The sequence below is a fragment of the Drosophila pseudoobscura genome, chromosome 3 (assembly GCF_009870125.1).
Source record: "Drosophila pseudoobscura strain MV-25-SWS-2005 chromosome 3, UCI_Dpse_MV25, whole genome shotgun sequence".
NCBI classification, from domain to species: Eukaryota; Metazoa; Arthropoda; class Insecta; order Diptera; family Drosophilidae; genus Drosophila; species Drosophila pseudoobscura.
In genome coordinates this window covers 18,512,536-18,533,426 of record NC_046680.1, presented here as the reverse complement: position 1 = coordinate 18,533,426, position 20,891 = coordinate 18,512,536, and the positions used below count along the sequence as shown (strand labels likewise).

The window sequence follows — 20,891 nt, the reverse complement described above, 5'->3', positions numbered from 1 at the left end:
TCACTTAGACCCCCTCTATTTAAACAGTTCACAGACTTGAGGTAAATGGAGGAAAATATTACCGATTGTAAATTTATTATACTCATTCTTGGTCTCTGTAAGAAGACAATAAGCTGGAAAATAGAGTTTCGATAGCTTTAAAAATGAAACTGACTATTGGAGCCAGATATTTTAAATGTTTTCTTTCGGTGAAATATTAAGTTACACCGTAGGTCTACAATGGGTTAAGGATTGGAAACCATATTCCTCGATTTTGATATTCGATGTAATATTACTAGCTAGCTAGGACTTGCATACGTTAACACTTAATTTATAATATAATATAATATATATATAATATATATATAATAATATAATATAATACCTATTAATGGGGTATTTCTTAAATAATGTTGGAACAAATGAAGTCAAAGCGCAAAAACCTGGAAGGTACAGGCAAGCAACACTGATATTAAGTGTTACTTATCGATAGGTGTTTGATTAGCCCGATGTGGTCTTAAACTGAAACATATAAGCATAGCTATTGAAAATAACATTTTCTAATCTGTTAAGAAAATATAAAAGTGTCTTTTTATTTATATTTATTTTGTTTCGATAGTGTGACGGAACAGCTGCTGCAGTACTGTTTGGCAGTACTGGAAAACACCTCAAGCTTTGCGAAACCTGGCAACACTAACCCGACCGTGCTAACAATTATTGCAAGCGGAGTTTCAGATTAGCGTTGATTAGATATTGTTATTTGAATTGATTAAAATAAAAGCGTGCTTTGTATCGCCAGTGAAATTGCTCAGAGGACTGAACAGTACACGTGTGTATAGAGAATTCTTAAGGCTCAGAGTGCATTTATCGCTGCGCCGCCGATTGCAACAAGTGGAATTTTCGCTTAATATTTAAGCCCAAGAATCTAAACAAACGTAAGTTCCCTTCCCCCATCAGCGCAATCTTTTCTCACATGTGAAATCCGCAGTGGACGACTTCGAGTTTGACGACCTGGACGATTTCGCCATGGATTTCTGGAGCGTTTTCATGTTCTTTGTCTTGACGTTCCTCATAATGAGCTGCTGCGGCTACTGCTGCACCAGCAGGCGCCAAGGCGCGGTGCTCTCCAGTGAGTATAGATCAAATTTCTTAATCAGATAAGAGCGCCGATGACTCATAGCCCCTACACTGGAGTCAGCAGACATGTGACGTCTGTGTTTTCGTTGTTTTCCGGATTAGTGAAAAAGTTAATTTTCTAAGAGATTGCAAAAAGAGGGGCATAATCGAAAAGCTCCCCCAAAAGTTTCTTTGTTTCTCTTTTTGTTTATGAATCAAGTGTGTTCTTCTACGCTGCTTCGTAAACAAAATCAATTATGTTTTCTGTCCTATAGCTCTATATTTGTATGTGTATATATAGGTAATTTGCTTTATCAGTGTATAAATAATTATCTAATTAACTTTATATATTCATATCTTATCGAGCGTATAGATTGGGATTCGCGTTGGAGCCTCAGGCTGTCCGGGAGTCTCCTACTATAAATCTACTACTATTCCCACTCTCTGAGCAGAGCATTTGCTACCTCTAAAAATCGATCTGTTCTATCAACGGTCGCTATCGCTGTCTTTGGGAAACCATTGCAAATATCCGTCAGATTCTATAGGCAGATTGACGCAAAGTCATTTGAAAGTTACCGCTGACTCAAACCCAGTAGCACCACCTTGATATCGCTTCGATTTACTTTAATAGATAACCACATACGTACATACCGTCCTTTGTATGTAGGTTCCATTAATATCTATGGCACATGTCTGGAACACATCGAAAGTAATTGCCTGCAGTACTCACTTGACTTTTAAAACCCACACGTCGCATAAAAAACCCAATCGAAATGATTTATATATACTTCGACATCTGGTTCCCCATTCTGATGGTGTTCTTCATAGTGATGTTGATCCTAGTTCTGATACGCATCCGTCGGGCCCGTCGAATGCGTCTGGCCAATGGTGCTATAGTCTCGAATGGTGAGCAAACAAAAGTGATTAAATTGTCATCATCAGATGATCGGATCGGTGCTCAATGTGGTTTGATTCTGGGAAGAACTTCAAACACAAGAGCCATTAAAATCTAATCGTAGTGCTCACAAGTGGCATAGACTTAAGACGCCATTTGCATTGGTAGAAAATGTATACATATATATTATCGCTCTAATTTACAAATTATAAATGTGGGTTCCCGTTTCGATTAGGGTGTGTTTTGTCCTGTTCGACAATCTGCCTTGAAAAACCTTTGACGTCAACTAACTCGTATGCGTACTAGTAGAGTCGATTTATGTATCTTCTTGATCTGGGAGGATTAAGTATGAAAGATAGCAAATGTATAATAAATTATACCAATAGTTGCTAATTTTAAGGAACATTTTTTTTTTGTTACCCTTTAATCCAAGAGTACAGAGGTACATTGAATTCGTAGATCGCATAAGGTATATACCATATTCTTGATTAGCATTATTAGCATTAAAGACGCAGAAACATGCTTCGATCGGATCATATTTATAGTCTGAATGAACAAAACAATTTCGCGTGGGCGAAAAAATATTTTCCATTGGCAAGGGACAAAATCAGAAGTATGAAAGGTCCATCGAAAACAGACAATATTTCAATGTGGTTAATTTCGGAATGTTGCGCATTGTGCATGTCCCTTTAAAATGGTTTTAATTTTACACAACAATCATTTATATATATGTATATATTTTTTTTTGTTTTTTAATTTAATACTAAGCAGTTTCGTGCGGGATACAAATTTCTTAGGTTAATAAAATTGAAATAATAGTTCGGCTATCGCTAGATTAGTAAATTTTTCTCGAATTTATCATGAGTCATTGGATAAATTATTTTAACTTCTACAAATTTAGAAAATATCGGGACAGAATTATAAGTCCATATGTATATAAAAACTGAGTACCTGGTGGTACTATAGTGTTGCCAACTTTTCGACTAGTTGTGATTAGATACTTGTTTAACACTTCAGATTACAATGTTTTGTAAGGTGGAAGCGAAAATCCTGAAGGGGATATTTTTTAAGTTTCAACCATTGTCAGGTATGGGAAAGCAGAAACGTTTCCTTCCGTGCAGATCACTTGCTTAGTACGTGATTCTTCCATTTATGAAGCTCTGATTTTAAATTCGCCTCAGACTTTCCTGATTCGATCGATGCACTCCTACAGAATTATTATTATTTTTCTTAAGACAACAATCGGTATTCCAAGAAAAATGGTCTGTGGGAAAGGGTAGGATGTCCGCACTCATGAGTATCAGTTTATTAACATAGAATGAGATACCAACAATGGGGTGTAAACAGAGTATTTGTTGTGTTAGCACTTTAGAAGACTTTATGAGACAAAGAATGCATAACATCGGGAATTGTGATGTTTTTCTGGCCTGGATCCCCCTCCACGTGTTGTGATAAGCGTAATTTAATTACTTGATTACTGCTGACGTCTAAGCCGATCGAAGATTTGTGGGAAGTAGACAGCGCACACTTTACTCACAAGAAGGTGATAATCGCTTCAACTTGAGGGTGGTTTCTGTTTACCAATGTATGTACATACGAAAAATGTACATATGTACATATCATTTTGGAATTCGAAATAAAACTCTTCTCTTTTGATTGATTCGAACAATTGACGTAGGTTTCAAGCTGTAAATACGTTGTACACTTGACAGTATTTATGATCCCCACGGCTCCATGCTCTCTTTCAGCTTGGTATCAGGAGAGTATAATCGCATTACGGGCTAAACGTCACAGCCAATGCGACGGCCCCATATCTTATCTGGTCCTCCGACCCCGAAACCCCTCTCAGTCGGGATACAAAGAGTCCGTCTGGGGAGTCTTACAAAAACCTATACGGTGGCCACACTGGTCACTCAGTCAATGTCCAACGTCTGCGCAATGAACAAGAGGAACGCTTTCGATATTCGCCATTCTGTGGAGTAGTTTGAATCCAAACGGACAATTCTGAAAGACTGAAAGATACCATAATCGAATATATCCCAAGCAAAAGATGCCGCATGTGCCCGGTGAAAAGGATCTGACGATCTCAACGATTGTCTTGTGCTCGATCTTCGTGATTGTTCTCTGTGCAATACTGACGGTCATAATACGCTCTGCCATCCGTAAAAGAAAGCAAAGGACAGAGGACAAGGGTGTCATTGCAGCAAGTTAGTATCTCCCCTACACGGCGGTTTCGTTCGACTTGAATTTGGATTACACTCAATGATGATTGTGAAGAATTGTAAAATAATAATAGACAATTGTACCTTTGAAGGGGTGGCTTGATTATCTGAAGAACTCTTGTTGGAAACCGATTCCGGTTCCTTAAATTCTCCTTAAAGTAACCTACAAGTCGAGAGTGTCAATTCCGCTGTTTGTTGTTCGATTAAAGCACTTCTTGTTCTATCAGTTAATATTTAACCAACAAAGAATAACAATATTTAATATACATATACATTATACGTAGGCTACATTTTATATACTTAGCGTATTACAAAAAGAACAACAACATAACATTAAAAGATAAATACCCATTTTAAAACGTTTTAAAATATGTTCGCAGCACTTTTGGCACTCAGAAGGTTGTATCTTCAATGCAAGGACTCATCAAGCTCTTTCGGCGTCGAAAAACATTTACCACTCAATTTAATTCTGCCATATATATGTAGGTACGAGTATGGGAAGTCCCCTTCCCGCTCGCGATTTGGATGATTTTCGACCGAGGCCCAAAAGCATGCTGTGAAATTGTTACTTGTTTTATTTTTAAATTTTCATTTGGGCTTTTAATTGATTCAAAAGTGATGGAGGTTCACCACAAAAAACAGTTGTTCAACTGTTTGCATAGTGGATTCCCTGACACTCTCGTAATTGTTGAAGTTATTGTTCATCAATCGATTGCCAGAGGGCAGGGGGCTTTGATGTTACCGGCGATGGATCATCCTTTTTGCACTTCTGGGAATGCTGCTGACGTGCCTCGAGCTCCTGGCACAAAATGTGCACTCCGACTGTGGCACAGCTGGAGTTTATTGGCAACTGTTTCTGCTTCCAGCTAATTTCCAAATCGGCCAGAAGTTGCAGTTGCTCTTGCACCTGCCTCTAAGAATGGCCTCATTTAATTTGCATTTGTGGCAACCAGTTTCGATTTGTAGATGCAATGGCTTGGACGACCCTCCTCCTGCTATTGGCAGTCGCGATGGTGTTCATCGCCGTTTGGATAGCTTGCTTGTGTCTACGTGGCTGCGTTGCCCTGCAAATCTACGAACAGATTCTGTGTCTTGCCAGTGAGTTTGTAATGTCGTGATTCCCCATTAAAAAGAGAGCGCGAAAGTGACTCGACTCCGAGCATGGGAACTCCCAGAGCCTAAGGCCTGAGCAGCAAATTCTTTTGAGACGAGAACTGACGCATCTACTATACTTCTTAAACTGCATGTTTAGTGCCTCAGCCCTGTTCAATCTCTAGAGAGTTGATCAGTCGCCAGTTTCAGTTCGTTGCATTCAAACGTGTTTTTTTTTTTAGTTTTTAGTTTCTGTTTCGTGTTGTACAGCATGACACATAGTGCTATTGAGAATTACATTCCCTTTCTACTTATCAATATAGTGGTAATCGTAATCATCTGTTCCGGCCTGCATTGCTGCAGGGTTTGGTGCAGACGGAAGAAGGAAGGTATGACAATGGACTATCACGTACATATAGGGACAACTAATCTTATCTTATCTAAAAATTGGGCAAAGATCTTGCTTATCTGAGCATTCAATGAGCTTCTTTCACTTAGTTTGATCTCGTTATTCTGTCGCATTAGAACGGGTTGTTCCGCCATGAACTTTTTCATTTTCGTTCCTTGGGATGATGATATTGTGGCTATAAATGTGGCGTACATTGGCGCTTTCGTGCCGTTTCTAGTGCTATTGGTCTGTGCTTCTTGCTGCTGCTGTGTCAAAAAATCCAAGGAAAGACGTCAAAAGACGGACCGTGAGTAGTGTGTTTTTGTTAGTCTCCGTTGTTATGTTTACAACAGTGTTCTGTCTTGCCAAGAAATTTAGGAGAATGGGTAAATAATTATATAATGTGCTTCTTGCTGCTGCTGTGTCAAAAAATCCAAAGAAAGACGTCAAAAGACGGACCGTGAGTAATTCAACCTGTAAAAACCTTGCAAATAATGGCACTTCAAGAAATATGTAAAACGGTTTAAAATATCTCCCCGATAATCATATAAAATTGCTTTTCAAAACCATCGTAATGTTATTTGTATGATCTTTCACGTGAATACAGAATATTTTCTTATATAAATATTCCTGAAAACTGAGATGTCCCCAGTGTATTAGTCACAACGTTTTCTGTGGATTATCTAAATGTGATACGGAGCAAAGCTACGGCGTTATTTCCCTTATCGAAATGAGATCCAGTAGCAAATGGAAAAAAGCTCTACGTCAGATAACCGGAATTGCATCTGGTCATGGCATGGCAATGCTCTTAAATGACGTCACTCAGCGTTTTCTTGTTAGCTTTTCATGCCTTCGATCATACGAGCGCCGCTTGCTTCTGGGGTGATTTCGGACTTTCCCACCATAAACATTCTTGGCTATCGGCTACCTGTATGACAATTAATTTATTGCCTAAGAAATACGATGGGAAGTGATTCTATTTGATAAAAGACTTTTTTTTTATAATAGAAACACCATATATGCCCGATATATGACGATCGAACATACGATCGTAACTGCATTTTGGTCATTTGGCTGTGCAAAAACCGACAACTAGACAGGACGAAGCTAAGACAATGGATTAAAATCCATACTTATAATGATAATTATCATTCACATACAGGGACAACTAAAGCCATCTCGTATCTTATCTATAAGTTGGGGAAAGATCTTGCATATCTGAGCATTCAGTGAGATTCTTTCACTTCGTTTGATCTCGTTATTCAGTCGCATTAGAACGGGTTATTCTGCCAAGAACTTTCGACATTTACACATATGAAGAGTCATTTTAATAATTGATATAATGAATCCTCTAATAAACCATAATTGTGCCGAAGCAATTAGGAAATTACCTGATAATATATGTTTATTATCCTTCACGATGAAGTAAATTATTTCATTAAATAGCAGAAACACATTAGCAATAATCATTGAGTGACCTTTTTGCATCGTCCGACCAATGTCGGACTAAAGAATATTTCTGGAAACGGTCCCACAGAGCTCTGACATGTATTCTATAACAGAGTATTCCTAAGCTATAAATATAAGCTTAAAGATTAAGGAAGTGTAATCCCCACTAGAGTGTAGACGATGACTCTGGGGTTGTATTGTATTTTCACACTGATAGCAGACTGTGATTGATAAATGACACTGCTGTACTCTTCCAATTGCTTCCAGTTCTACTATTTACCAACTCGAATCATTTTCTAATTATCAAATAGAACCTTAATGTGTTTCACTTAATCATCATATGGCTGGGCTGTCGAGACAATGATTAGGTGAACCATTCGGTTCAGTTGAACCCTGTCAACATGAACGCCACCATATTCGATGTAATCGAGAGAATTTCGCAGCGATTGCATCTGAATTGTAAGTTCCTGGCATTCGAGCTTGGAACTTTGTCTATTTTGGTGGCTCTGGTGGTGGTCTATGCCTGGATCGTGGCCAGAGACGTGATCTAAAACGAAATATGAGCAACCTAACGATGGAAGCCAACTACCAGACTGAAGGGTCCTACCACCACACCTACCTCTATGTGAACGTTATGTGATTTCTCATCAAGCTGAACTTATACTCCGTGAGCAGCTGTGTTCTGGTCAGTGCAGTGTATTTGGGACGTCGCCAACGTCGCATTCAGGCCCTCAACGATCTCCGTAAGTTCCGTGACGGGTAGTTTTACTGCGAGTGCGAGTGCGCGTTCTGATAAGATATCTTTATGATTGCGATTGCCCTTTTCTTTGGCCATTACGGGCACTTTTCCAACTGCGAATCTAGCGGCTTTAGCTTTGCAGTTTGGGTTTAGTCTTTGTGCACTGTTGAGGCCGTGAATGTCGCTCTAAAGTATTAAAATCATGGATGATTCGGGCCTATACTGGATACTCTTCTTCACATTCTCTGTCTTCTTCCTGACCTCAGTGGCGGCATTTCTCACCCGCGGACGCAATCAAAGGGCGCAGCTAACCAAATGTGCAGGTGGGTCTCAGGGGGTTCCCTCCCAAAATACGATTGATACGATCAATCAGCCAATTTCCGTATCAGTCAATTTTGCCATTAGGTTAGCGGCCATAAATACATTAATTCGTTTCGCGTGCTCCAACTGAAAGCATTGTATTTTTTTTTTTGTAACTCGAAATGGACTCCGTTTGGATTCCCATTATTTCATTTATTGTGTTTTTGTTAGTCTCCGTTGTTATGTTTACAACACTGTTCTGTCTGGCCAAGAAGTTTAGGAGAATGGGTAAATAATTATTACTACATTTTTTGCTGAAACTTATCCCTTGGAATCACAGAGCAGAGAAGAAATGTAAACATGTGTATGTCACCCCAAGGCGTAATCTCTTATCGCGTGGCCATAATCGGCCATTGATTAGACACGGTCTGGGTGTGGGAAACAATAGAGCTGTCATACGAGAGCTTTTCAGTTCGTTTCCTGACCTGACGGCAAGGTGTTTGTGTTCTCCGTCTCGCAATGTTGGCGTTTTTCATAGCTCTGTCTATCGCTTGCACGATATTTGTCATTACATCAATTGTGGTTTGCATACGGCGCAAGCAAAAGGCAAACCGAAATATTGGATACACAATCAATGACGGTAACAATCGAAGTGGGGGTTTCCCGTTCGGCTAACGAATTTCACCATGCCTTGATCGTAGCCAAAAACTATACGAAAGAAAGATAATATGTGCTCATGGATAGATCGTAGTCATCGTATTCGCTTATCGGTTCGGTTATACTCGGCCATTGATTAGACACTTTTCGCGTATTGAAAATATAGAGCTTTCATATGAGAGCTTTTCAGTTTCGTTCGTAAGGGATCGGAAGGTGTTTGTGTTTTCGTCCAGTCCTGTCCAGAAATCGGAAATGTCCGACTTATTGATTGGCCTGTCAATCGGCTTTGCTATATTCACCGTTACCACGGCTGTGGTTCTTATACGACGCAAGCAGAAGGCTGCCCGAAATGTTGGCTATACAATCAGTGAATGTGGTAAATTCAAAGCAATAGTCAGAGAATATTGTGGCATACAGATTACGAACATATGAGTCACCACTGAGTTCGCAATGGTTTATCTGGTAGCTTATCTTCGGGAATTGATTAGATACGATCCGTGTTGGGGACGAAAAGCTGTGCTTTCGTATTTATCGTATCGTTTTCCTGACCATGACGTTAATTATTTCCTCCTAGAAGCCAGGACACAACGTTGCAAACGCAATAGTTGGTTCTGGACGCTTCTCAGTCCGGGACTCCATCTGTGTTTTGTTGATAGAGCTTTCAGATTTTTTTGAGGTTTCTTATAGAGAGCGGTTTGTATTCCATCGGAATGCATAAGTCTTTATCAACACTTCGTTCGCTGAGAATGTCGTTTCTTAATTTCACAATTCTAATCTCTGCCGTTGCAGCTCCAGTAGTGGTGACTTCTGCTACACACACAGCCCCTGGAGGTTATCCTGTTACACAATTGCCCCCGCCTGGCTATCCGGCTGGAAATGCCTACGCCGCTCCATATCCGGCACAGACCACTGGGTAAGTGCAAAGAATTGCCAAAATCAAAATGCATATTCCATATCAGCATATCAATGTCTTTCTTCTACAGCAATGTGACTGTTCAGATGCCCATGCCGATGCAACAGCAGCATCAGCAGATGCCGATGCCAGGGTAGGTGCTATGCTCTAGGGCCGTGGTCTGGTCCTAGTCGTAGAAAAGTTCCAATTAAATGCAAATATTAATATTTTGTTTCTACATTTGCAGGATGCAAACGCATGGCGTGGCATATCCCCCGTATCCTGGGGCGGGAGCATCCAATATGAATCCGCCGACATACGATATGGCCGTTGCTAGTCCCGGGCCCAGTGTGATGCCCGCTGGCTATGAGAAGCAGTCGCCCTACAATCCCAACTTTGGGCAGTAACGATGGAGCCTGAGACCTCAGCTGAAAATGATTTAAGGAAAAGTTTTTGATACCATTTTTCTTTGTCGATATACGCTTTCATTAGTTCTGTATCTTTTTATACATCTCCTTATGTATCGTATGTACTCCGATTATCGAAAGTGAATTCCACATTAGTCAACGATTCGATTCTCTCCTCCCATGAGAAAACCAAAGTAAAAGCGACAGCAAAAAAAGCCATTTTTATATTCCTTGTGATGTATGTATCTGTACATATAGACTTATCAGGAGCCTAAGCTTAATATTAATTTATATATCTACATTAAGGAACTCTTACACAAATGAACACACACACAATTACGTGAAGTGCTAATGTTAAACATCATAAAAACAAAAAAAAATAATAAAAACGAAGTGCACATCAATTACACTCCACTGCGATTCTGTATATTCCGATGTGCACTATCGGGGAAAAAATGAAATAAAAACAGAAACAAACCAGAAGTGTGAACAAGTTTTAAATTATTCGATTTCCAAGAGTGATCTGCTGCTATAAAAATGAAATTGCAGTGGAGAGTAAAATATACCATTTTTTATCAGATAATAGGGAATGAATCTGATATTTTTTCCGGCTGAGTCGAGTGCTGGCCCAATTGCTGCTTTTGATATAATTTAATAAAGTGGTTTTAAAGGAATTTGGTTGCAATCTTAAATGGTTCTTTCAGTTTTCGTAGAATGAGAGGGTAAAAAGTGATAGAGTAAAATATTGTTTATATTTTTGATCTATTTATTTTAAAGTATTAGGATGTAATGATGTATTTATACTGTGATTGGAAACCCATTCGCAACTGAATGGGCCTGATTAGGTAGAAAATCGGTAGTCAAGGGTAAAAAAGGCATATGTATGTACATTGTTAGGGAACGACAGAGCGGTAGCTGGTTTTACCTGGTCCACTCCTTCAAGGCGTTACTCAATAAGAAGTGTTCTCTAGAGAGATGTACAGATGTTATACGCGATAATAACCGTGAGATATTTCTAAGGCCAAACGTTTTCACTTTGTTCACGCTTCTTTAAAGTACTTCAGTGTAATTTTCCGCTCAAGCGACCACAGTCTGGGATGCGTGGCCTTCATTTGAGCCAGATTCTTAACTCGAAATGTGGTTCAAGCTTAGCTTAGCGGTCTGTCTGTTCCTGATCAGCGATGGGGTGGGATCCACTGACTACTGCAGCAATGATCTCTGCCCGCCAATGAGTAAGCACATTGCCTGTGAGAATTATGGGGTAAGTTCGCATAGAATTTACTTATTCTGGCGGACAGTGGAAACTTTTTCTGTGGAAGGACTTTGACGAGAGCTGTGGAGCTGGAGCGGCCATCTTGAAGTTTTCCATGCATCTCCGGGCCCAGCTGCTGTCCAGCTTAAACTCATTCCGCAATGGCATAGCTCTGGGGAGATACCCGCCATTCCGCCCAGCCGCCAGGATGACCACCTTGCGATGGAGCGAGGAGCTGGCAGGCCTGGCCAAGTTCGCCCTTCGAGGCTGCGATAATTTGCAAGAGTACTGCAGCAATACGAACGCGTTCAAATATGTTTCCTACATATATGGAAGCACTCGATGGGTGCACCATGAGAAGACAGCAGAGTCGGTTCTGCAGTATGTGCTGAAGTTCTGGATTGACGACCACAAGAGCTGTACGACGGATCACATCAATGCCAAGAGGCCGCCGAAAGATGGGTAAGCCGGATGTGATGGGATGGACCGAATGATCTTAGACGAGCTTCGATTTCAGTAAATGCCGCGGCTACTTCACCCAGCTGGTTCAAGACCAGGCAGACCACATTGGCTGTGCGTTGATTGAGCGGCATGCCGGCAGCGGTAGCCAGCACTTTTACGCAGTACTCTGCCAGTTCTCGCGGGGAAAGATTGCCAGCCAGCGAGTGTACGAAGAGAGTTCGCATCCGGGCGTACGGTGCTCTTCTGGCACACATGCCACCTACCAGGGTCTCTGCTCGCCCGATGAGCATGTCAATGCGAATGCTCTGCAATTAGCCACCCTCCATTGAATCGGTCACACCGATAGCACTGAATAAAGTAAATAAATTAGCTTGATCCGCGATCTGAGTTATACGTGCCACGCTGGCGATGATAAACGGAAGGTGCTACCGAATGATTTGCCCCCTACTTCTGCTCTCAGTGCTGTTCCTCGCAGCAGAGGGATTTCTTGAAGAGAAGCCCACGGTGGCGAGCAAGAACCTGTGCAGACCCGATCTCTGCTCACCTCAGATGACCCATGTGGGCTGCATTGAGAGCAAGGTATGTCTATGTGTACGAGGGGACACACGTGGTGCAGCTCTCAAGTCATTCGCAGGAGTTCGCCCCGGCCTGTGGCAAGGGCAATCGTATCATCTTTGTGAACGGCGGCCTGAGGCAGAGCATTCTCCAGAGCATAAATATCATGCGGAACTACGTGGCCAGTGGTGTGGGCAATTTCTCGGTCGCTGGCCGCATGCCCACCATGAGGTGGGACACCACTCTGGAGAAGTTGGCCAGCCTGCTGGTGCGTCAGTGCAGCATAGAGGGCAAGTACTGCGCAAACACTGAGAAGTATCACTATGTGTCCACCACCCAGCTAAGCGCCACGATGGAGAGGCGCAGCAATGTCGCCCGTCGTGTGGTGAACAAGCTTCTGCCCACATTATACCATGATCTCTTAGGCTGCCACATGGACAAGGATCATAGGATTATGCCCCTGGCCGAAGGGTGAGTGAATGGATTCTCGGCTCGAGCAGTCTCATTTACCTTTCATCCATCCCATGCTCGCTCTAGAGTCTGTGTAGGCCACTACATACCCCTCCTCCAGGACAATGGGAATCGCATGGGCTGCGCCATTCGCTACAAGTCCGATCAGGGCGGCAATGACACCATTACCCTGACCCTTCTCTGTCACTTCTCGCGGGCCAACGTGAACAGCAATCCGCACTACGAGGTGGCCACCATTCCCGGAGAAAAGTGCAGCACCGGTAAGAGCAAGCTCTATGCGTTCCTATGCGATCGTATCGAAGTGGTCGACGCCAATAATGTGGGTGACATTGAAGGGACTGCGTTATTTTAATGACGTGAGGAATGAATAAAGTGAATAAAGTGGTGAAGAGCTGGCACTGCATTGGTCTTTGCTTCCAGAACGTGCTGTGTACCGAATCGGGGCTGGTGGGGTGTCGAATTGAGTCAAGTGATAGATCCGCCTGACCAGTAATCGATTTGGGGTCGAACTCTATAAAAGACCGCCCGCGAGGTCAGAGCTGGCTAAGTTGGCTGCCTCATCGAGATGTTGGACACAAAGTGGCTGCTGCTGCTGCTGTGGCAGCTCTGGAGCACTAGCACTCCAGTAGCGCAGGCCTTCGACTACTGCGATCCTGCCCTTTGTCCCGGCCCCGAGAAGCACATCGCATGCAACAATTTTGGCGTAAGAGTAGGGTAATGGCCAGTGGGTTCGATTCTTACAATGCCTTGACCGTTGCAGGAATTGGCGGACAGTTGCAGTCCGGATGCGCATGTGGTTCGCATCACGCCCACCCGTCGCAACATGATTCTTAACGAGCTGAACGAGTACCGCGATCGGATCGCCAGAGGAGATCTGCTGGGCTTCAGTCCGGCCACGCGCATGGCCACGCTCCAGTGGGACCCGGAGCTGGCCAGTTTTGCCGAGCTGAATGTGAAGCGGTGCGCCCTGGTCAACGATCATTGCCGCAACAGCGAGCAGTTCCGCAACGTCGCCCAGGTGGTGGCCGAGGGCGGCTGGCAGGGATCCCCCGAACGACCAGATCCTGCCTCAGCCACCGATCGTACGGTCGAATACCACACCGAGGACGAGGTGATCAAGGCCACGCTGGAGCAGATGTTTGCCGAGTACAAGGAGTGCACCATGCGCGATATCATAGCCTACAGTCCTCCCATCAGCAGGTAGGGGCTCTGTCGAATCCAACCTACCTCTCATTTGACTCTCACAGAATTCTCCACTTGCGCATCAGCAAGTGCATTGCCTACTTCACACAGCTCGTGCGTGACAGCACCACTCACGTGGGCTGCGGCATCCTGCGGGAGTCCCGCAACACCAGCAACGAGGCGGGTCGGTGGCTGATCAGTGTCCACCAGTACATGACCTGCAACTTTGTGCGGGCCAGCGATGTGAACGCCCCTGTCTACCAGAGCGGCGATAGGTCGGCCACCGATTGCCGCAGCGGCCGCAATCCGATCTTCATCAATCTGTGCTCGGTCAATGAAATCTACGACACTTCTTCGATCATGCAGGGCCTTGGTCTCTATTAAGTTATCAATTATAATACTTTCAAACCATTTGTCCAAGTTTATATGTGTAGGGGAAAATGAATAAGGGTTCTGATAAATTACCCAAATATAAAAGGGAAACTCCCCTTAGGTCTTAGAAGAAGTACGGCCACTCGGAATTCGTGTGCTGAGTAGCGCCGGTTAATGGAATCCTTATGGAAAGTCAACAGATCCAAACACTAGGGGCAGTTCTAAAAGAGCACGGATTTTTCATTGGTAAAGCATTTAAAGGATCCTTCGCCACTTTAGATAAATTTAATTCGAATACATAAAATATTTCTGTGGTGTAGCTTATCTGTTGTACTGTTCAACTTGTGCAGCACTGAATGAAAGTTTCTTTATCATTACGTAGATTTTAATGAACTTAATTCTCCTTTTGCGGAGTGCATTTTCCGCATTTCACCTGCACAGTGTCAAGCAAATTGAAATTTGCTTGCCTTCGGCTCCTTTGGCGCTCCTGCTCTTGCCCTCCGGCTGTCCGTGGCTGCATCCTGCTTGGCAGCTCTCGCACCTCGGCGACCTGTCAGCCAGCGGATGGCAGTCAAAAAAGTTCGTTGACAACTTTAGCAAACAAATTTTTTATCGCGCACGTTCCATGTCTTCTTCATCTTTCCTATTTGATTCCTGCTCTACCTGCTTTATACATTCATGGTATATATATTTTTAGTACTGGAAGAGAGTGTGAAAAAAGTGGCAAATGCAGCGTTAACCACAACGAAATGCAGAAAATGAAAGAGCACAAAAGCAGCGGGAGGTCTAGTCGTTATTACGACCATTAAGATACCCTTAGAGACTTAGAAGAGCTCTATTTCTGGCTGTAATTGCAGGAAAAATTTCACCTGAAATTAAAAGTGTTGGGGTCCCTGAAATGGTGGACGGTCGCTGAAGTGGTATTGACTTTATCGACTTTATGTGGTCAGATAAAATACAATATACCCTTGTACTCTTCAGATACCAGGTACAACAATTGAGTATAGCATGGCTATTTTTATTTGTAATATATATAAAATCGGTTTTTTTTTAACATGATTCATTCAATTGTGAAATGTGCGCAATTGTGAACGGAGTTTTCAATTCAAGTGATGCCCATTATATGTGCAATATGTGAACTAAATGAACAATCATGCATAAGTTGAATTATTTCCACAAGTTTATCCATAGACCCGTTTAAGGACCGTAAAAAATGTGTAAGTTGTGTTGAGTAGATTCTGGAACAGTTCCAAGGTAATGGGACGAACGTTTCCCAGCAATATCTGAAACATTAAAGGAGTCAAGGTCAAATAAAAGTAAATTTTTTATATTTGTTAGATCTCTCACAGAAGCCGGACGCTGGGCCCTCATTATCATGAACAGAATGTTCTTCCGCAGGGGAATTTCGAAGGTGTACCACTCCGTGTCGTACGCAGCCGTGGCCACGGCCAGACTCTGTTCCCTCAGCTCGTTAGCGTACCAGTAAAGCGCCAGGATTTGGGCCAGTATCATGTTGATGTAGAGGCAGATGATAATCAGTTGGCTGGTGGAGTCGACCTGTCAGAATGGGAACTACTATGTATTGGCTCATAGGTATCTAACGCGCTGCCTTCTTACAATGATAAGCATGAAGAGAAGCGCACAGAGTAGGACGGAAAAGGCCAGCAGTTCGAAGAGGAACATCATGGTGGTCAGGCCACTGATTTTGTCCACATACGCTATTATGCTCTGCTGATAGCGAATGCATTCCTTTATCTCGGCAGCCAGGCGCCTCGAATTGCGCTGCCCTGCCGGATGACGGACGGCCAGGAGGCGTAGGCGGTACTGCAGGGCCTTGCAGCGGACAATGCCGAACATAATGAAGGCCACAATGAGGCTCGTGTAGGGAATGTACATGCAACAGCCCATGGGGGTGATGAGCATCTGAAAGACGTACCACAGCTGGTAGTAGGGCGTTGTGTACTCATCGACACCAGGTATCCGGCTGCCAAAAGGGAGCACTGCGGGTGGATGTAAAAAGAAGCCTCTGGCCATTTCATCATTGCTAGTGATTTCCCACTCACCTCTTTCGCTGGAGCTTAGGGGGTAGAGGCCGAAGCCCACGGAGGTGAGCACACCAAAGAACAGATTGCCCCTGGCCATCAACATACCCTGTCGATTCAGGTCGTCCAGCAGGCCGGCGATATGCGGGTCCTTCTCGCTCGCCAGATCGTAGTAGGCGCTGGTCAGGCTCTGGATCAACCCCACATAGCCGTCCTGATCCTGCATTAGTAGGACGGCCCTCAGCACCGTATTGATCCACAGGACCAACATGTAGCCGTTGCGGATTATGCCAGTGATACCCTCTTTGGTGGTCACCATGTACACCACCTGCGTGAAGATGTGAAAAGAAGCCAGGCAGATGCAGACATACCGCTTCACATTTCGGTCGTAGAGCAAGGCCCAGAATCGCAATATGCAGACGTTCATGTAGATCAATTGGATGTCTTCAAACATTGCTTACAGTTGCTTGGGTGTGTGTTTCCAATGAAATGCCTTGCTGACTCGCCCAGCTAGGACCTTTTATAGATTTCACTAAAGGGCTTTGATGTTTGGCCTTTTATACACGGTATTCGGAGGCCAGAAGGATGTATAGCTTTTAGGCATTTGTTTGTGTAGATAGGGTCGCTTCGACCACTAATATAAGGAAAGGAAACAGAGTACAGGGTATGGCTATAGACATAGCTTTTCATTGAATTTTTGTTGTGGCACACGTCTTGCATCGACTCTCAGCTGAATGCAGTTTTTGCCTAAATTGCTGATGATATTGCAGAATTTTTTCCTGGTTTTGTGGATTTTAGTTGTATATTTGTTGCATTTAATTGGGAGCATATTGATTTCTTTTGAAACTTATTCGAATCAATGACGGTGTAGGGCTGGCGAGGGGTGGCCAGGATGGCCAGGATGAACGTTAGCCAAACATGTGTTATTTCAATTCATTTTTCATTGGGCAAATAGGGAATGCCACATGGAACCACATGCTTTTTAATTCATTTCATTCGAAAGCAATTTGTCTAATGGAATTTTTGATTATGTGATTGCCACTGCAGTCAACCGCCAAATAAAACAATGCCACTAATATTTCAGATCTAAGAGCAGATAAAACATTTCGTATTTCGATATGGGTAGTGACCGGAATCCACTCAAAGTCGATCGTGTGATAACACAACGAAGAAAGCTCAAGCTTTTCAGTGGAGCTTTTGATAGCTGAGCGGAGAGAGCTCCCCTCTCTATAACATCATCAGTATAATCGTATGTATCAGTTGATTTCCAGCGTTTCATTTGTGCGGTTCAATTAAGACTTTCTGACATCATGGAAAAATGGATCGTTGTGCTCTCGCTGGTCGCCGTGCTGCTCGTTCTGCTGTACAAGTGGTCCGTGGCCAAATACGGTATACTCACCGAGAGGGGCGTGCCTCACGCCCAGCCCAAGCCCCTTCTGGGCACTATTCCAATCAGGGGTATGTTTACGGGTCTGCCCGTGCTGAAGTATATGATCGAGCAGCACATGCAGTACCAGGGGAGCAGGGTCTATGGTGTGTACGCCCTGAGAGATCCCCTCATCTTCCTGCGCGATCCCGACCTGATCAAGCTGGTGGGCATCAAGGAGTTCGACCATTTCGTCAACCACCACAGCATGCACAACAACGTGCAGGAGTCGATTCTCTCGAAGAGCCTCATCTCGCTGAAGGATGCCCGCTGGAGGGAGATGCGCTACATTCTGACCCCCGCCTTCACTGGGACCAAAATGAGGGTCATGTACCAGCTAATCCAGTCGTGCAGCGAGGAGGCAGTTCGGCATATTGGGGAGCAGTTGGCACAATCGAATACCGGCGCCATTGAGCTGGAAATGAAGGATTACTTTACGCGTTTCGCCAACGATGTGATTGCCACCGTCGCCTTTGGTCTCAGCGTGAACTCATTCAGGCGGAAAGACAACGAATTCTTTCGAATCGGACAGGCCCTGTCAAAGATTAGCGTCTGGTCAATTGTCAAGGCTGTACTTCATGCCCTGGTGCCGCGGCTAATGAAGGTGAGTCTGTTATTCGTAATGAGTCTCTAAATTGGAGTTTCGTTCCCCCAGCTGCTGCGCATTCAGGTCCTGGACTTCGAGAAGATTGACTATTTCACAAGTCTAGTGAAGGTGGCCATGAGGTATCGCAAGGAGCACAATGTGCTGCGTCCCGACATGATCCATCTGCTGATGGAGGCCAAGCAGCTGAGGCATGCTGAGCTGGTGAACCAATCCAAGGACTCCAGTCGGTACGCAGATTTCACCGATGAGGATCTCCTGGCCCAGTGTCTACTTTTCTTCTTCGCGGGCTTCCAGATCATATCCTCGGCCCTCTGCTTCCTCTCCTACGAGCTCTGCATGAACCCCGAAGTGCAGTCTGAACTGTACAGTGAGATTCTGTCGGTCGACAGGGAACTGGATGGCAAGCTTCCCACCTTCGACAGACTGACGCGAATGAAGTACCTGGACATGGTTGTCCAAGAGGGGCTTCGGAAGTGGCCCCCATCCATAGCCACAGATCGCGAGTGCAACAACGACATCGACTTGTGTGACGAGAGCGGGGAGAAGTTGTTCTCCGCCAAGAAGGGCGATGTTCTGCAGATACCCATCTTTCCTCTACACCACGATCCCGAGAATTTTGCCGAGCCGGAACGCTTCGATCCCCAGCGCTTTTCGGATGAGCGCAGGGATGAGATTAGGCCCGGCACCTTCCTGCCCTTCGGATTGGGTCCTCGGAACTGCATTGGCAGCCGACTGGCCCTCATGGAGCTCAAGTCTATCGTCTACCAGCTGATTCTAGGCTTCAGGTTAGTGCCTGCTCAAAAGACATCGACAAATCTGCTCGACAATATCATGGGCCACAATCTGCAGCCGAAGGATGGCTTCTGGCTGAAATTCGAGTCGCGCAAGTAGTTGGATCCTATAGATTGCATTTGATCTGATTAATCGACTGCCGTTTTTCATTAAAACTTGTATGCAGCTCAAAGAGTTTTACATTAATCAACTGAGAAGGGGAGTCCGTGGGAGTTCAGGTTCTGCCGCGGATTTATTCAATTAATTTCTTTCTCCACATCGAGGTCGAGTCTCAAATTAATAGAGAGTAATTTCAAGACTGAAAGGATGGCGAGCCGAAGCGTTATATACCTTTTAAAATACATTACCCCGTAGAAATTATTACTTATAGAATATTGATCTAAATTTGTTGGTTTTCCGGGGTTGTATCCAACTCAGGTTTAGAAATAGACTAGAGAATAGAAGTTGATTCGATGTTGGTGATAATCAGTAATGTAATACCATCCCAATTAGGTGCCGAAAATCATAGAACCCCCTGCAAGAGTATAAGAACACGTTACGGAAGTGTCAGAGACAGGCGCCGTTCCCGTGCGAGAGCATTTGGCTTCTTGTCCAGTTCAGTTGTTGCTCAAGCAGGGCCGCTGACTCCTCCGGCCAGCAGAGAGAAGAAAAGTTTTTGACATTTTCCTTATTTATGTGCTTTGGTGGCAGTATTTAGGTAAAAGTTTGTGGCCCGCCTAAGCAGTTAATACGATATTGATTTATTCGCCAGTCAACAGCTGTGAGATAATAAATATTATGCACCCAAATACATACATATTCGAAATCTCCCGACTTGTCCAAGGCAAAACTTTTTGTTTTGATTTCAAGATTTGATTTATAAAGCGGCCGGCGATTAAGCCTTGATCCGCCCAGACTTTTGCCCAAGTTTTATAAGCTTAAAGTTGGTGGGGAAATGGCCAAAGGCTGTGTGTGGGTTCTGATTCTGGGTCGGATCGCATCGGAGTCTAGGGTGCAGTGAAACTTTCGTCCCCAAAGGCCGCACAAAAAGTTGGAAAGGCGCGAAAAAGTACAAAGTTTTTGTTTTTTTACTGCTGATAATTATTTTGTTTTGCTAGTGACGTTTGAAACTGTTCGCCCGGAAAAGCGCAATATTTTCTGCGTTTTAGTGCGGGTGGTTTGGTTTGAATGTCTGCTTAATTTAGCAGAATCTTGCAATTTGCAATGGGAACCAAGGGAGCCAAGGCAGATAAGGGATGGGGTAGCATACACAGCATCCATGGTCAAGGATTCGACTACTACCAAAGCAGCTTGACCAGAAGCCGGACAATTTGCATAATTATTCATTGCGCAGCATTATGAGCATAAATAAAGTGATGCTTCACTGCACACACCACACACACACACACATACACTCACACACACAGGACACAAGACCCACATGTGAGGATAATGCCTTGTACAGCATAATAAACTCATGAAAGCCCGAGTGCGTCTCGGAGGCTGCAACGCTTTTTGTTTCTTATTTATTGTTGAGCATTTTTTATGGCCCCTGCCACAAAAGCTTTTCTCTCTCTTCCTCTTCTTCTTGCCAGCTATTTTATGACCTGCATTA

The 20,891-nt window shown here is 43.8% G+C and overlaps 6 protein-coding genes across 17 annotated transcripts; 5 read left to right on the top strand and 1 right to left on the bottom strand.

The window, feature by feature from the left end:
* Positions 1-651: 651 nt before the first annotated feature.
* Positions 652-10,619, top strand: LOC4805192 (protein shisa-5). 11 transcript variants are annotated; one of them, XM_001361600.4, is made up of 5 exons: positions 652-914; positions 968-1,108; positions 9,627-9,750; positions 9,821-9,883; positions 9,977-10,619. In XM_001361600.4, exons 2-5 carry the CDS (start codon positions 1,006-1,008, stop codon positions 10,134-10,136), a joined length of 450 nt encoding a protein of 149 aa, XP_001361637.2. In that variant the 5' UTR covers positions 652-914; positions 968-1,005; the 3' UTR covers positions 10,137-10,619. The 11 variants fall into 11 exon arrangements, with proteins under 11 accessions (XP_001361637.2, XP_015040483.2, XP_004444417.2 ...); XM_015184997.2 differs by lacking the exons at positions 652-914; positions 968-1,108 and adding an exon at positions 1,872-2,001; XM_004444360.3 differs by lacking the exons at positions 652-914; positions 968-1,108 and adding an exon at positions 3,942-4,197.
* Positions 10,620-11,192: 573 nt separating this feature from the next.
* LOC6898815 (antigen 5 like allergen Cul n 1) lies at positions 11,193-12,225 on the top strand. Its single transcript, XM_002138753.3, has 3 exons — positions 11,193-11,397; positions 11,456-11,850; positions 11,906-12,225. Exons 1-3 carry the CDS (start codon positions 11,272-11,274, stop codon positions 12,177-12,179), a joined length of 795 nt encoding a protein of 264 aa, XP_002138789.1. The 5' UTR covers positions 11,193-11,271; the 3' UTR covers positions 12,180-12,225.
* A 7-nt stretch (positions 12,226-12,232) lies between these two features.
* antr (antares) lies at positions 12,233-13,279 on the top strand. Its single transcript, XM_002138752.3, has 3 exons — positions 12,233-12,429; positions 12,485-12,876; positions 12,943-13,279. The coding sequence occupies exons 1-3, from the start codon at positions 12,259-12,261 to the stop codon at positions 13,226-13,228; spliced, it is 849 nt and encodes a 282-aa protein (XP_002138788.2). The 5' UTR covers positions 12,233-12,258; the 3' UTR covers positions 13,229-13,279.
* Positions 13,280-13,412: 133 nt separating this feature from the next.
* On the top strand, positions 13,413-14,471 carry LOC4805191 (antigen 5 like allergen Cul n 1). 2 transcript variants are annotated; one of them, XM_004444356.3, is made up of 3 exons: positions 13,413-13,579; positions 13,637-14,076; positions 14,124-14,471. In XM_004444356.3, exons 1-3 carry the CDS (start codon positions 13,442-13,444, stop codon positions 14,440-14,442), a joined length of 897 nt encoding a protein of 298 aa, XP_004444413.1. In that variant the 5' UTR covers positions 13,413-13,441; the 3' UTR covers positions 14,443-14,471. The 2 variants fall into 2 exon arrangements, with proteins under 2 accessions (XP_004444413.1, XP_001361636.2); XM_001361599.4 differs by having other exon boundaries at positions 13,415-13,579; positions 14,145-14,471.
* Positions 14,472-15,474: 1,003 nt separating this feature from the next.
* Or49b (Odorant receptor 49b) lies at positions 15,475-17,056 on the bottom strand. The gene is made up of 4 exons (XM_001361598.4): positions 16,494-17,056; positions 16,048-16,430; positions 15,778-15,987; positions 15,475-15,713 (listed from the first exon to the last, which is right to left on the bottom strand). Exons 1-4 carry the CDS (start codon positions 16,924-16,926, stop codon positions 15,612-15,614), a joined length of 1,128 nt encoding a protein of 375 aa, XP_001361635.2. The 5' UTR covers positions 16,927-17,056; the 3' UTR covers positions 15,475-15,611.
* A 667-nt stretch (positions 17,057-17,723) lies between these two features.
* Cyp9h1 (Cytochrome P450 9h1) lies at positions 17,724-19,469 on the top strand. Its single transcript, XM_001361597.4, has 2 exons — positions 17,724-18,502; positions 18,554-19,469. Exons 1-2 carry the CDS (start codon positions 17,783-17,785, stop codon positions 19,394-19,396), a joined length of 1,563 nt encoding a protein of 520 aa, XP_001361634.2. The 5' UTR covers positions 17,724-17,782; the 3' UTR covers positions 19,397-19,469.
* The last annotated feature ends 1,422 nt before the right edge of the window (positions 19,470-20,891 follow it).

What these genes read in the sequence shown, in the direction of transcription:
- LOC4805192 (XM_004444360.3), top strand. Translation starts at nt 4,041, where the DNA reads ATGCCGCATGTGCCCGGTGAAAAGGATCTGACGATCTCAACGATTGTC. An exon ending in CAAGGGTGTCATTGCAGCAA is followed by an intron (nt 4,198 to 9,626) that starts GTTAGTATCTCC and finishes CTGCCGTTGCAG; the next exon opens with CTCCAGTAGTGGTGACTTCT. An exon ending in CAGCAGATGCCGATGCCAGG is followed by an intron (nt 9,884 to 9,976) that starts GTAGGTGCTATG and finishes CTACATTTGCAG; the next exon opens with GATGCAAACGCATGGCGTGG.
- LOC6898815 (XM_002138753.3), top strand. Translation starts at nt 11,272, where the DNA reads ATGTGGTTCAAGCTTAGCTTAGCGGTCTGTCTGTTCCTGATCAGCGAT. An exon ending in TTGCCTGTGAGAATTATGGG is followed by an intron (nt 11,398 to 11,455) that starts GTAAGTTCGCAT and finishes TTTCTGTGGAAG; the next exon opens with GACTTTGACGAGAGCTGTGG. An exon ending in AAGAGGCCGCCGAAAGATGG is followed by an intron (nt 11,851 to 11,905) that starts GTAAGCCGGATG and finishes CTTCGATTTCAG; the next exon opens with TAAATGCCGCGGCTACTTCA.
- antr (XM_002138752.3), top strand. Translation starts at nt 12,259, where the DNA reads ATGATAAACGGAAGGTGCTACCGAATGATTTGCCCCCTACTTCTGCTC. An exon ending in TGGGCTGCATTGAGAGCAAG is followed by an intron (nt 12,430 to 12,484) that starts GTATGTCTATGT and finishes AGTCATTCGCAG; the next exon opens with GAGTTCGCCCCGGCCTGTGG. An exon ending in ATTATGCCCCTGGCCGAAGG is followed by an intron (nt 12,877 to 12,942) that starts GTGAGTGAATGG and finishes TGCTCGCTCTAG; the next exon opens with AGTCTGTGTAGGCCACTACA.
- LOC4805191 (XM_004444356.3), top strand. Translation starts at nt 13,442, where the DNA reads ATGTTGGACACAAAGTGGCTGCTGCTGCTGCTGTGGCAGCTCTGGAGC. An exon ending in TCGCATGCAACAATTTTGGC is followed by an intron (nt 13,580 to 13,636) that starts GTAAGAGTAGGG and finishes TGACCGTTGCAG; the next exon opens with GAATTGGCGGACAGTTGCAG. An exon ending in TACAGTCCTCCCATCAGCAG is followed by an intron (nt 14,077 to 14,123) that starts GTAGGGGCTCTG and finishes TGACTCTCACAG; the next exon opens with AATTCTCCACTTGCGCATCA.
- Or49b (XM_001361598.4), bottom strand. Translation starts at nt 16,926, where the DNA reads ATGTTTGAAGACATCCAATTGATCTACATGAACGTCTGCATATTGCGA. An exon ending in CCTAAGCTCCAGCGAAAGAG is followed by an intron (nt 16,431 to 16,493) that starts GTGAGTGGGAAA and finishes ATCCACCCGCAG; the next exon opens with TGCTCCCTTTTGGCAGCCGG. An exon ending in TTCTCTTCATGCTTATCATT is followed by an intron (nt 15,988 to 16,047) that starts GTAAGAAGGCAG and finishes CCATTCTGACAG; the next exon opens with GTCGACTCCACCAGCCAACT.
- Cyp9h1 (XM_001361597.4), top strand. Translation starts at nt 17,783, where the DNA reads ATGGAAAAATGGATCGTTGTGCTCTCGCTGGTCGCCGTGCTGCTCGTT. An exon ending in TGGTGCCGCGGCTAATGAAG is followed by an intron (nt 18,503 to 18,553) that starts GTGAGTCTGTTA and finishes TCGTTCCCCCAG; the next exon opens with CTGCTGCGCATTCAGGTCCT.